The sequence below is a fragment of the Vidua chalybeata genome, chromosome 18 (genome assembly GCF_026979565.1).
Source record: "Vidua chalybeata isolate OUT-0048 chromosome 18, bVidCha1 merged haplotype, whole genome shotgun sequence".
Lineage (NCBI taxonomy): Eukaryota > Metazoa > Chordata > Aves > Passeriformes > Viduidae > Vidua > Vidua chalybeata.
In genome coordinates this window covers 7,522,260-7,534,881 of record NC_071547.1, presented here as the reverse complement: position 1 = coordinate 7,534,881, position 12,622 = coordinate 7,522,260, and the positions used below count along the sequence as shown (strand labels likewise).

General features: G+C 40.9%; 1 protein-coding gene across 5 annotated transcripts in view; it reads right to left on the bottom strand.

Annotated features, from left to right (window-relative positions):
* The window catches only part of ARVCF (ARVCF delta catenin family member), a 164,335-nt gene that overhangs the window by 72,866 nt on the left and 78,847 nt on the right, over positions 1-12,622 (bottom strand). For all 5 annotated transcript variants that reach the window (XM_053959464.1, XM_053959465.1, XM_053959463.1 and 2 more), the window contains exon 3: positions 5,493-6,100. In XM_053959464.1, the coding sequence (XP_053815439.1) occupies positions 5,493-6,100 (608 nt within the window). The remainder of the gene's footprint in view (positions 1-5,492; positions 6,101-12,622) is intronic.

Genomic DNA, 12,622 nt, shown 5'->3' with positions numbered 1-12,622 from the left:
AGCTACTCCTCAAAATCCTGTTTTTACAAATGCAAATTTGTGATAATCAGCGTTAAAACTACAACAAATTCTTATTTCCCAAACTTATCCTCATGCTAAATTCTTTTTCAGTTCATAAAAGCAGCAGAAGATTAATTTTAATAATTGCACAGCTGTTTCTTGCTTGACTTGGTAACTCACAATTCAGAACATCTCAGTCGTGTGAGCTGCCCACAAGATAACTGTGCACCACCATAATTACACCTGCACAATGAAGTTTCTCTCTCCTCCTCATCCGTGCAAGTACACAAAGATAATTACTGTCTTGGGATGTAGTTTGTTTGCTTTATTTCCACAAAGCCTTCCAAACAGAACCACACAGATGGGACTATTTTCCTTCTCCGTTTGCCACACAAAGCTGCTTGGTCTCATTAATTTGTCAAAAGACAACTTTAGCGTTAGGACTTCAAATTGCAACACTGTTACGATGAAAGAGTACCACGTAAGTTTAGTACCAACAGTACTGATTTTAATTGTCAATCACTACTTATTAAATATGAGTGAAAATACCTGAAGAATTAATCATTAAAAAAAAAATAAATAAGATCACAACCCTGCTTTAAAACAAGACAGCATCTCTCAACAATTGGTAGAGAAGAGAATAAAACAAAAACAAGACCCAACACTCCTCTGAGGATGAAACAGGGTTGAGAGCCACTGCTAATGCACCAGTGACATAACTCAATGACTGTACCTGGCAGCAAAGAAAACACCTGCACCCCAACTCTTGAAGACCCTAAATCACTATGCAGAAACTCTGAGATCCTGTATGAACCTAAGAGGTATACAAGAAAGCTCAGCCAAGGCAAGTATCACACTACTTCAGATTCACACGACTAAATGCTGTGATCAAGGCTAGGGAAGGTTAAAAAAACCCAACAGGGGAAGTAGTTTACCAAAACAGATCATCTGCAGAGGATCAGAACAACTGCTTAGGCAGAGCAAGGCAGAAGTGCCACAAGCCCCAGCACCTCTTCTTTAACAGAGAGCTGCAAGACCAGACTGGCAGAGCGAGAAAGTCAAAAGCAAGAATCTATCACGGCATTAAACACACCCTGATCACCAACATATTTACACACTGGGTGAGTAAAGAAATCCTCTTTCTGAGTCAGACTGATGCAGTCCAAATGTGATTTTTCACATCCACATCACTGGAGCAACTAGGCTGGAAAGGAAAAGCTACTTGATACAGGATTCACAAGAGCCTCAGCAGATACTGCTCTCAAGAGACCAAGAGCTCTTTACTCTCAGGACTGAAGAGCTCTGGTGCTATGCCAGAGTTGCCGACTGCAAACATCTTGCCTTCCGTCTGTTTGTAGCAAGGCAGATGAGTTTTTAGGATGCCATGGGTCTCACTAATCACCTGTCTCAGGGAATTGATCAAAACACATTCTAGCATAGTTAAAAACTGGGAGAGAGCTTGTGGATTTATCATCTTCCTTATGGCTTCAACACAGGCACATTTGAATAAACAGGTGAAGGACTTAAACGTTTAATCCTCAACAACTTCTACAAGTGTTACATTCGTTACATTTTGCAGCTGGTGTCTGCTTTGGATAAAAGACCAGAAAGGCTTGGGATTTCAGCAGGAAACTTTGTGCCAAACATTGAAGAGGAGACATAAAGACTTTGCAGAATGAGATTCTACTTTTGCCAGGAACTGTTCCCTGACAGGATACACAAGAGGATTCAAAACTGGAGTGAATCCTCTGCTGAGAGAAGCCTGAGTTAGGGCCATATGGTTAGAACACCAAAATCCCCTTAACTGGAAACACCTAAGAACTGTCAATGGATGAGCTGACTCGGGTTGCCTCCTGCCACATCAAACTCTGCCTTTCATCACCTTCTGCTACCAGAATATTATCAAACTGAATTCACACTAAGGAACACACTCAGAAAAAACCCAAATATTATTCAAAATTGACCACATTGCTTGTCTCACCCTGTTGTGCCCAGGCATGTCCATAAACTCCTGCCCTGAACTAGACAACATCCTAATATTCTGTACTGAACAAAACACCAGAAGAAGAAAGAGACTGACATGTACAGTGTTATCACTGTGTGTTCTCTCACTGTCTATACACAACAGCAGCAAGACAGACCCACTAGTAAAGGAATTTAATCTAAAATCTGGCTCATTTCCTGATAATAATAATTTGGACCGTGAAGTGACCACCAAATACAGTCTCAGTGTCTTAAATCAGGCTTCTGGCATAGATAATTTAACAGTAAAAAATGGTTTTGTTGTAGATTTAGTCAACATTAAAAATTGATACCCTGTCTAGTCTGGAGTAGTAACACTGGCAATAGCTGCTCCAGAGCCCTTAGGGAAAAAAGAGGTCCCATGAATGCTCATACAAGTACAGACTGCAGTGGTTCACTCTGGAAAGAAATCACCACTGACACAAGAAAAAGCTGAACAGAAGTTATTTAAATCAGTAAGATGGATTATGACTTGTCATTTCTTTCCAGCCCGTGTTCATTTCAATTTAATGATTAAGAAATATTCAAATAGCAGTAGGGATGTTTTTTGTGAATAAAAGTATTCAGTAATTCCTCCTTCTCTTGCAAAAAGGACTGTATATAAAACATCCAGCACCCAATAAAATTAGATGTTTTTAAAAACTGTAATAAAACACCTAGTATAATAAAGGCAACCTACCAAATGAAGGAAAAAAGAGCACGAACTCAATTGAAGATGTGTAAATACCGTCATAAGTAAACTTCAATACTATACACCCCAAATGCTTTTCTCTAACTCCCATTTATTATGCAACCTGACTTACACCAAACCAGAGCACAGGCTGAGGGGAAGAACAAGAATTGCCAGGTGCTCTTGCAGAAGGTGATGTATCTTACATGAGGAGAGACTCAGTATGAAGGAAAACAAGAAAGCCCAGCCACAAGCAATGATGAGCCAACAGAGGGAATATTTGCCTTCGTGCATTTATCTGGATTTGGAGATGTTTGTGAGGAGGCACAATTTTCTCCAATTTAAAATGAAATATAAGTAGCTTAAAATAAGGCTGGTGATGACAGAAGAAAAGCACAAATAGGTATTAATCTCTGTGATCAAATGGAGCAGGCAAGAGCTGGAAAGAACAATCTGCACTTCTAATCCCCCTGCCTAGGACCCCCTCCAGACAGAGCTGGGCTGTCTCCTCATCACACAGGGAATCAGACTCACTAGCACAGATTCCGATGAGAAACCTCCATCAAGCCCTCTCAGAACAGGAACTGACAGTAAGGACTCTTATCTGACCTTTAAATTACTCCCTAATGAAGTAGCAGCTACTGGGAAGAACATGAGACAAAGGCTCAGTGAGTCATCAGTGGAGGAATTCTGTTCAGGACACGAGATGCCCAGCTGAAAGTCGGTGTGACACAGAACAGCATCCAACAGAGTTGTTGTTAAACCTGCTCTACACGTACAAACTTTCTGAAATCAAAAGTGACATCAATTACTCACATTCATTTAATCATTTTCACAGAAATAAAAATCTAAAAAAACTAGAGAGGAATAATAAATTGGCTATTACCCTCATCTAGTACAAAGCACTACTTGTAGTCTTTATTTTCTTGCAGATCAGTAGCATATCTGAAATGCAGGTTTACTGAATTGTTCAAGTATTTCTTTGAAATGTCAAAAAGTAACTGCTTATGAAGAGGCCCTCATACAATCTTCTTATGTTCTCAACAGCTAAAGTTTGCTGCCACAGTCAGGCTAATTATTTGTCAAAGCCTCTTGATCATATTAAATATGGAAAAAACCTCATAACAAAAGAAATGTAAAAGAAAAATTATGAATTGGTCCTATCCAAACTGCAAGGAACAATAAATCAAAGGGATGTTTAATAAAACCACCAAATTTTAAAATGCAAATGGGTAGGTTCTAAGAATATATTTAATTATTCATTTTGCATACAGTTTGAAAAATGTTAATAAAAATTTATAAGTGTTGATGCCTGACTTCTTTTATCAAGAACTGTAAACTTGCTTAGTTCAGGGAAGCACTAACCCAAGTCTGATAGACTGATCAGGATTCTGGCACCCACTGGGTGCAGGTATTTCCTTCAGCCCCACAAAACAGGGATGTGATTCAACTACTTGGTAAGCCTGCAAAATAAAAGGTGTCACAAGGGACTTGAAGGGTGTTCTGGGAGATATGCCTTGACACCTTTTCCTTGCGTTTTTATCTCCCCCCCCCCAAGTATAGATGACAGTTTGGAAGTGTTTGATTCTAGCTTTGGAATGAACTTCCAGAACAGGGAGGAAAAATAGAACCACAAAAGCATGAATGACATAACATCTCCAGGGAGGAGGACTCAGAACAAAAAGGCAACACAAATCCCACCGACAACTGCTGCTGATGCAGCAAAGCCTGAGGTCAGAAATGTTAAGTCTAAAGACTGTCTGTACACAGAGGCAGGTGAATCCAGACTCTTTACAGCTCTGGAAACTATTCTAAATTAAAAGGAAAAGAATGAGAACTAAATCTGTATCAAAACACGAATCACAAGGATATGACTTCAAGCAGGCACATGTAAAATTTGTACATCCCTTAGAAAACAAAGTATTACAAGTTTTTCAGGTCTGTACAAGATGACTTTCAGTTGAGTAACAGGACTCTTTTCCCAAGCCTGGGGGTTGTTGGGTTTTTTTCTGAAATGCAAGAGCAGATAGCTGTGAACACAGCATAAACAACTAATACCAGAAAACATGGCATAAAATAGAACATTCCTTAGAAACTGGGTTGAACCAGGAGTAATTTGTAACTGGTCATTTTAAATACAATACATTTTAAATACAGATAGTCTTTTCTCCCCTATAGGCACAGGACAAAAATAATGATCTAGTCTTTAAGATCTGTGAGGTTCAGCATAACCTGGTCAGACAGCTGAGGGTGTGTGGTTAGCACAGGATCTGGGCAGAGGCTGTCACACCTCACAAGACAGCTTGGCACAACTTCACCACCAGAGATCAGCTCATCTGCAACTCCAACCAGCTGTTCAAAGCTTTTGTTGGGCAGATGTGCACACAACCAGACCTGTCAGGAGTCTCCTAGATCACAAACTCCTCTTTTCACCTTGCTAGTGTGGGATGGCTCTAGGACAACACAGTGCATTCACAACTCTTTTTTATGAAAAGGGGAAAAAAAGTAACTTAGCCTTCTTGTACAAGGTCATCTTTCTCTCTAAATTCAACCTGAACTAAGCAGCCCAGAATCACTGAAAGGGTCCTTGGGCCCCACCTCTCTCTCTCTTCCATACTTCATGTGTGTTTTCCAGTCGTTTATGGACTGGAAGTCAACATTTAGTCAACATTAAAACATTATGGACTGGAAGTTTTTCTGTCAAGTAATTCCAGAATCTACCAGTTCAGAGAATTTAAATGTACATGATCAAATAAGCAAAAGCTGCAGAACAGCACTGTGAAAAACAAACGGGTTTTACCTTCCTTTGTGAGGCCTTCCTCTCTCTGGCACACCTGCAGACGTCCTCCTGTTCACAGTGGAGTAATCAGGATCCAGTTCATACCCTTCATCATCTACTCCGAGGCTGCGGTTGTCATCTTCCAGTCCATAGGGCTCCGGCTGGAAGCGCTCGGGCTGAGAGCGGTTCAGGTCAACACTGCTGCCCACTGGCACCTGAGGCTGGGCAACTGGGCCGTAGTTCTCCCTCCTGCTGGGCAGGGTGAAGCTGCCATCATCGGGCCGGTAGGTGCCCCCGGGCACGTAGGCGTAGCGGGGCCGGTAGTTGACGCCCCGGGACAAGCTGCCGTAGTTGTCCGAGAGGTCTCCGTAGCCGTCGTGGCCGATGTAGGGGCGGTACTGGCCCTCGTGGCTCTCGGGGTACGAGTCGTTGTAGCTGTTGTAGGATCGGGTCAGGGTGGATGAGGCCTGGGGGGTGATGAAGCGCTCCCCGTTCTTCAGGTACCTCCTGTCGATGGAGTCTGTGTAGCTGCCCATGGGCGAGGAGCCGTCCATGGCAGGGAGCCCGTCCGGCCCCAGCGGCACCTGCCGCACTGTCCTCGTGGTGACTGTCTTGACCATCTTGGTAACCTGGCAGGAAGCAGCGAGTAAATGTGTTAATGCTCTCCTTGCTGCATAATGTGGTGAGAACACGGGGAGAGAGCACCACAGAGCAAACTACCGCGCCGTGCCCGTAACACCGGCGCAGCAATCAGCTCACCTGTTAGCTTTCCGAATGAACAGTGGAAAAATACTTCGAAAAAAACACTCTGGGCTCTTACTATTAAATCAAAACCACTGCAGCCATGTGACAGCACATAGAAGTAGCACAAAGTCATTATATCACTTCCAAAATGTTTTCAGGAGACACCTGTCCTAAGAGAAGACTTTACTATGTTGTGGAGCCACAGCCTGTCCTCCCACAGCTACAGCATAAATACCACATCACATTCTCTAGTTTAACAAAAATAGAGTTATGTGCTTCTGCCTGATCTGCATCAAGTTTGCACCTCTGTGTAATTTGATGGAGCTCAAATTTGGCAGTAATATTTAGGAAACCGTGACCTCGAACAGAGAAGTTTAGGGCTTCAGAATTGTGAACACACCTGCTTTCTCTTTTACAATATTCTTACATCCACCAACCACCACACAAGCCCAGTAGGTAGCTGTTGTAATTATTTTGGTGACTAACAAATTCGCATAATGCAAATGTAATTATTTATGCAAATTTGTATAAATAATAATGAACACTAACATCACATTGCTTTTGCAATTGCAGCTACCTAAACATCCTAGACAAGCTTGTTTAAAACACTGAAGAAAAATCTGTATACAAATACATATTTATCTTTACTTCCATAAATCACATTTCATTTCAAAACAGAATTTGCAAAAACAGAAAATAGTAAATGTCCAGAGGGCTCTTGTATTCAGGGTTTCTTGCTGAAGGGCAAGAACAAAGAGTCCTTAAAACTTTGCAAGAACCATCTGCCTTTGTGGCAAAGGTCTGGTAATCTGTTTAAGACAGTGCTGGACAAAAGGCACGGTATTTACAAACCAGCAAAGGGCCTTCTGTTTGGGTCAGTATCTGGGCTCCATCAACTTCTGTACTGCCTTCCCGAGTGTCCAGCAAAAGCTCTTCTGGGAAGAATAAAAAGTCCAGTAGATGCCAGTCTATCGTTGGTAGCCCCAACCCCAGTAAAATTACTTTAACCTTATATAAAGTTACTCCAACCCTAGTAGGTGCTGACTTTCAGCCCAACCAAGCAACAAAACAGCACATCCACAAAGATGAGAGGGAGAATCAACCTACGTGACAGCATTACACACATCAGGGGAAGAACACAGAACTGGTAAAAGGTATTTGGGTTTTCTAAGCTATTACAGACATAAATAAGCATCAGCAAATGACACTTTTCTTCACATACATCTCAGATTGAAATGCTACATTCAAGGGAAATGTTAACCACAATATGTATCCCTGGACTGCTCAGTGGCTCTGAATCCAAATAAATATTTTGACCTACAGCCTGTGATTTAAATATTTAGGTTGGCAACAGATTAGCCAAACTGCTGCAAACCTAAATAACTGAAATAATTAGAGTTCATCTCTTGAAGCGGCTCCAGACATGTCCTCTAGCCAGATGTTTTCACACAGAAACCCCAAACAGAAAAAAGATTCACCCAAACAGCATTTCTTTTCCTACACACATCTGTGAGCAAATGATACTTCAACATAATGAAGTAATGAAATCCTACAAGACTGAAAGCAGCACAAATGCCTCTCCACCAGCAGTGTAATTAACAGCAACCTGATGCTGAATGCAGCATGGCCAGGTACCAACACGACCTCTGTATCTAATTTGAGCCAGAGCTGAAAGGATTTTCCTCATCAATACAAAGGGATTTCCTCAGCAAGTAAACATCAGGAAAGATGCTATCCCTTCCATGACTCTGAGTCTTTACTCCTTTTTTCAAAGCACACATTTCAATAACTGGCAGAAAGGAAACTAGAAACTCTACATTTATTTAATGACACATAATCGAACAGGGGTTTTTGCTTGTTACTGGTGCACAATGCTTCTCCTTTGCGCTCAGTTGTCAGAGTGACCACTGTCACAGCTTTTATAAACTCAGCAGTGAGAGGAGAAAAAGAGCTGGTAGAGTTTACAGTAGCTCTTTGTGAAGTGGATACACACAAAGCAACACAGCTCAGTGTTCTCCTACTTAAGTCAGAAACAATACTTTTATTCAAAGTACCATATTCGTAAGTGATCTAAGAGTAGAAAAAAGGACATTTCTCAGGCCTGAAACACGCAAGTTTTGCAAAGCCATGACAAAACTAGATGCAAAGTGCTGGGCCTTTGTGCTCTTGAATTTGGGAACCAGTAATAGCAGTAACAGGAATTAAGGTAGATGTCAACAATTTGATGAATCAGAAATGGATACTTATGCTCGGAAAGGAACAAGGAAGGAGCTTTCTAAATGCCAAGAAGTGCCCTTGCATAACCTCACAAAGCTCTTTCAGCACTATACAACAAATCTAAGCCCAAGCACTGCTTTTCAGACACGAGCTGCCACGCTTGCTCAGTATGTCACTTGTCATTTTTCCTAAAGCTGTTAAGATCAGACAATAGGAAGTACCTAACACACCTCTTGTGGCTGCAGCAACAGCACAAAAGGAGGAATGAACTTTGTCCTGCAGGATCAGGTCGACCTTCATCAAAGACTTGCTCCATGTTATTGGTAAACAGACAAGGTAACAACCACAGAAATGTTAACAGCCAGGACAATTGTCTCCAACAGCTGCTACATATACACAAAAACCACAAAGCAGAATTTCAGATCACTGAAAATCACCTCCTAGACTACGTGTGACCTGTCAGCTACCCTTAGTGAGGTTTTCACCATGCTCTAGCACTCTACAGAGTATTTACAGAGATTTTGGTTTTTAGTTTAAATTGCCAACACACAATGTAAGGGATTAGTTTGCAATTTATATCTACTTTGCCTTATTTTCCTGTCTTTTAGACTAGCACAGACAGACTTTCAATGGCTGTGGCTCATCAAAAAGCCACACTCAGTGTCAGGCAGCACAGCACATGTAAAAACAAGTTTACAGCGTTAGCACAGCTTCACCTCTCACTATTTTCTGAACGCTGCACCCAGCAGCAAACACAAAGTATGAGGACAATCAAAACCACCTTGGTCAGACACATAAAAAGGAACATTTCACTCAAGCATTAAAGTATGCATTTCTCATAGTATGAAAGCATTCAGTAATGCTACAGGTGTTATACCGGGGCAATCAAACAGAGCCATTTATATTTTGAGAGAGAGGGAGTATTTGTACTCATGCCTCATTTATCAGACAGAGGCACCGAGACAGAAGATTTATCATGTGATAAACAGATTTTGCTGCTGACAGGACAATAAAGGGAAGCTTTTTGGCAGCAATTAGCCAGCACACAGATGAAGGTCCATTTAATGAAAGGTTTCCAAACAAAAGACAAAACCCAACCAACAAACCAAACACGTTTATTTCAGGAAATCCTGCTCAAGGGAATGTTTAATTTATATTTCTCAAAAGAACACAGGCAATCTTGAGCAGCTGACAGCACAATAATCTTCTCTCCCAACATTTTTGTGGTTTCCTTAATACTGATGCATTAGCCAGAGAGAATGAAGCTATTCCAAATGGAAGTCCCAACAGACTGCCTTATCTGAGAGACCCTGATCCTTCAGATGCACCCAATCTTAAAAAAGATTTATTAGCATCAATTCCTCACAGCAGATGTGCTCTAATAAAAAATGTAGAGTTACAAGTTACTTTGAATGTAATTTGACTTCCTTTGTTTACTTTCCATCCCTAAAGAAAACCTGTGTGAAAAGGCTTTTTCACCCAATGACAAATCAAAGATGCTCAATTGTTTAAATGCCTCAATCTCAGAAGAAAGCTTCAGGGTACTTCCCTATGAAGAGGCTGTCTGAGTAGGCTTACAATATATTTGTAGGACAAAAAAAAAAAATCCAATTTACAATTCAGCCTCTCTGCAGCCAAAATTCTGTGATACCTCAATTCAGTGATTTCACTGCTGCTCTCCACACCCCAAAATCTAAGTATACTTCCACAAATAACAATTCTTTAATAAATAATTCCCTTACAGGCCACATGATAATGGTCTCACTAATTATGTTTCTGGAAATACATTTGCCAATGGAACATAAAGGAAATATTCGTACATTTGAAACAGCTTCTGTATTTTTCTGTTCCTTACCCTCCTATTTATTTAGGAAGATAGGAGAACAAACATAAAACTATCCAACAATTAGATTTACTGGATGCATGTGCATATGGCACAAGTAGGTGTCTCAGTCACAAAGGAGTGAAGACTCCAAGATATCTGTGGAACTGGGCTATCATGGTCAGATGCAGTCACCTTATCTAGAACTCTGCTTCCATTTTGTTTTTGAGGTTGGTTTTGTTTTGCCTCTATTTTTTTTTTTTTAACAAAAAAAGCATTATAAAAGCTGACAGGGATAACAATCTTGTTGAAACTGTCGTAAGCAAGAATCAGATGAGAAGGAATGCAGGAGGATCTGAGCATCCTGACATTTCTGTGAGCTTATTTTTGAACTACAGACTGTAAAAATTTATCAGCCCGTGCAGGTTGAAGCTATTACCTTTCTATTAAATGCCGTGGAAGAACTCACCCTGTAGGTTTTCAAAACAACAGCTGAAATCTCTCCCCTTCAATTTTAAGCCTAATATTTCACATTTTGAAAGGGCCCTCCACTTCAGCTGAAATCCAGTCCGTCTCTATTGCCTAATTCCTTTGCATTTCCTGCAAAGTTTCGAAGAACTGTCTCTTGGGGTACCTGGCACCAGCACAACCCAGAGTTCTGGTAACAACCACTTTCTTATCACAGGTGCTAGAAGTGGGAACAGCAGTTAATCACTGTTGGGAGCTGGACCTGCTGAGTATTGGAAAGCTCAAAGAAAATGGATGGACTACAAATTAAACAGCTTTGTATACAGATTGATTTCACAGTTTGCTATGATAAAACATCAATTTCAATGAGTAACAGTGACCTAAATCTCTCCAATCTTTTGGCATTTTGAAGATAAAATGTGCCTGAAAAAAGGAAACAAAGTGAACTTTTACACAAACACACACACCCCTATCTAATTTGCTTTACTGAGTTCTCTTGAGCCACTTACAACAGGCTCCCTTTAACACCTGGCAGTGCTCCAGCCAGCAGCAAGAAGTGGAAGTCTCTCCCCAAGGTGACTTTCACTGTTTTAGCTTGATGGGTATTTGGCTTCCAGAGATATTATAAAGTTGAAATGAAGTGTTATCTGCTACATCTTTTGTGCAATGAATGCTATGTAGGGACTTAGTGTAACACTAGAAGAATAACAGGTAGGGGAAAATTACCCAGAGATATCTCATTTTGAAAAGGCAGATGTTCTCTATTTAAAATATGTCAAATATTAAATTCTATTACGCCTTCTTCCTGCTTCACTGCTACAGGCATTTTCAATGATGAGGGAAAAGCAAAGCAAAACTGTCAATGCATCTAGATTAAGGCTGTTTACTTAATACACTATTGAAAAGAATAACCTCTATAAATTATGGGTTTGAAACAACAGGGGAAGGAACAGAGAATAAAAGAACAGCAGCATCCAGGAGTATTCATGTTTACAGCCTTTGCTATGCTGCATTTCAAGAAGAATTTCAGAGGCATCACTCTCCAGCAAGCTAGAAATTCACACAATTTAGCAAAAATAAGTGACATTTCCTTTTAAGAATCCAAAAATGGCATGAGGTTGACAAATCCCCACATAAATTATCCAGCAAAGAAAGAATACATTTGAAAAACACCTCTGGTCTCTCTGGCTCCTAAAAAATCATGACCTGTGTTACTTACTCTGTCAGAGGAAGTATCTTATGCCACCACTTTCTTTGCAAGATAGATATGCTGGAGATTGTGGCTGACACTGTCCAGTAGAGCCCTTAGTTATAGACACAACAAAACCAGGTTCTAAATCCTTCCTAAAAGGGGCCTGGAGCAAGCAGAGCAATGTAGAGTGTAAAAGGCTATTGCTCAGAGTAAAAGGAAAGGCTGAGCACAAACCTACCCCCCTGAGCACAGTGTGACCATATCAACTTCACACACTGGAGAGTACTGAAAAGAGATGTGAGGATTCCCACCACAGGAAATGTTGCTCCTCTACAAGGACAAGTACCACCTGCACACTGAATGCAAGGCCAGATTCAAGTGGGGGTTTTTGGTTTGGGGGGGGATTTGTTAAGTGTATTTTTAATTTCTTTAAATCTGTGAGGGAACAGGCAGAGACACAAAGCTGCAGCTTTTGGGCTCAATATCTCCTAGTGCTGGCAAGTAGGATGCCCAGCAGCCATGTGGCTGCATCTCCCATGCCAGGGAGATTGCTTCAGCACCCTCCTCTGAGCAGCAAGGTCAGAATTCTGCCACTGCACAGAGGTACCAGGAAAGTTAATTTCCTCTGTAAGGCTCTCACACATAATAGCACGAGCTATGAAAGCACTATGATGATACCTATTAGAAATGATTGTGTCAATGACAATT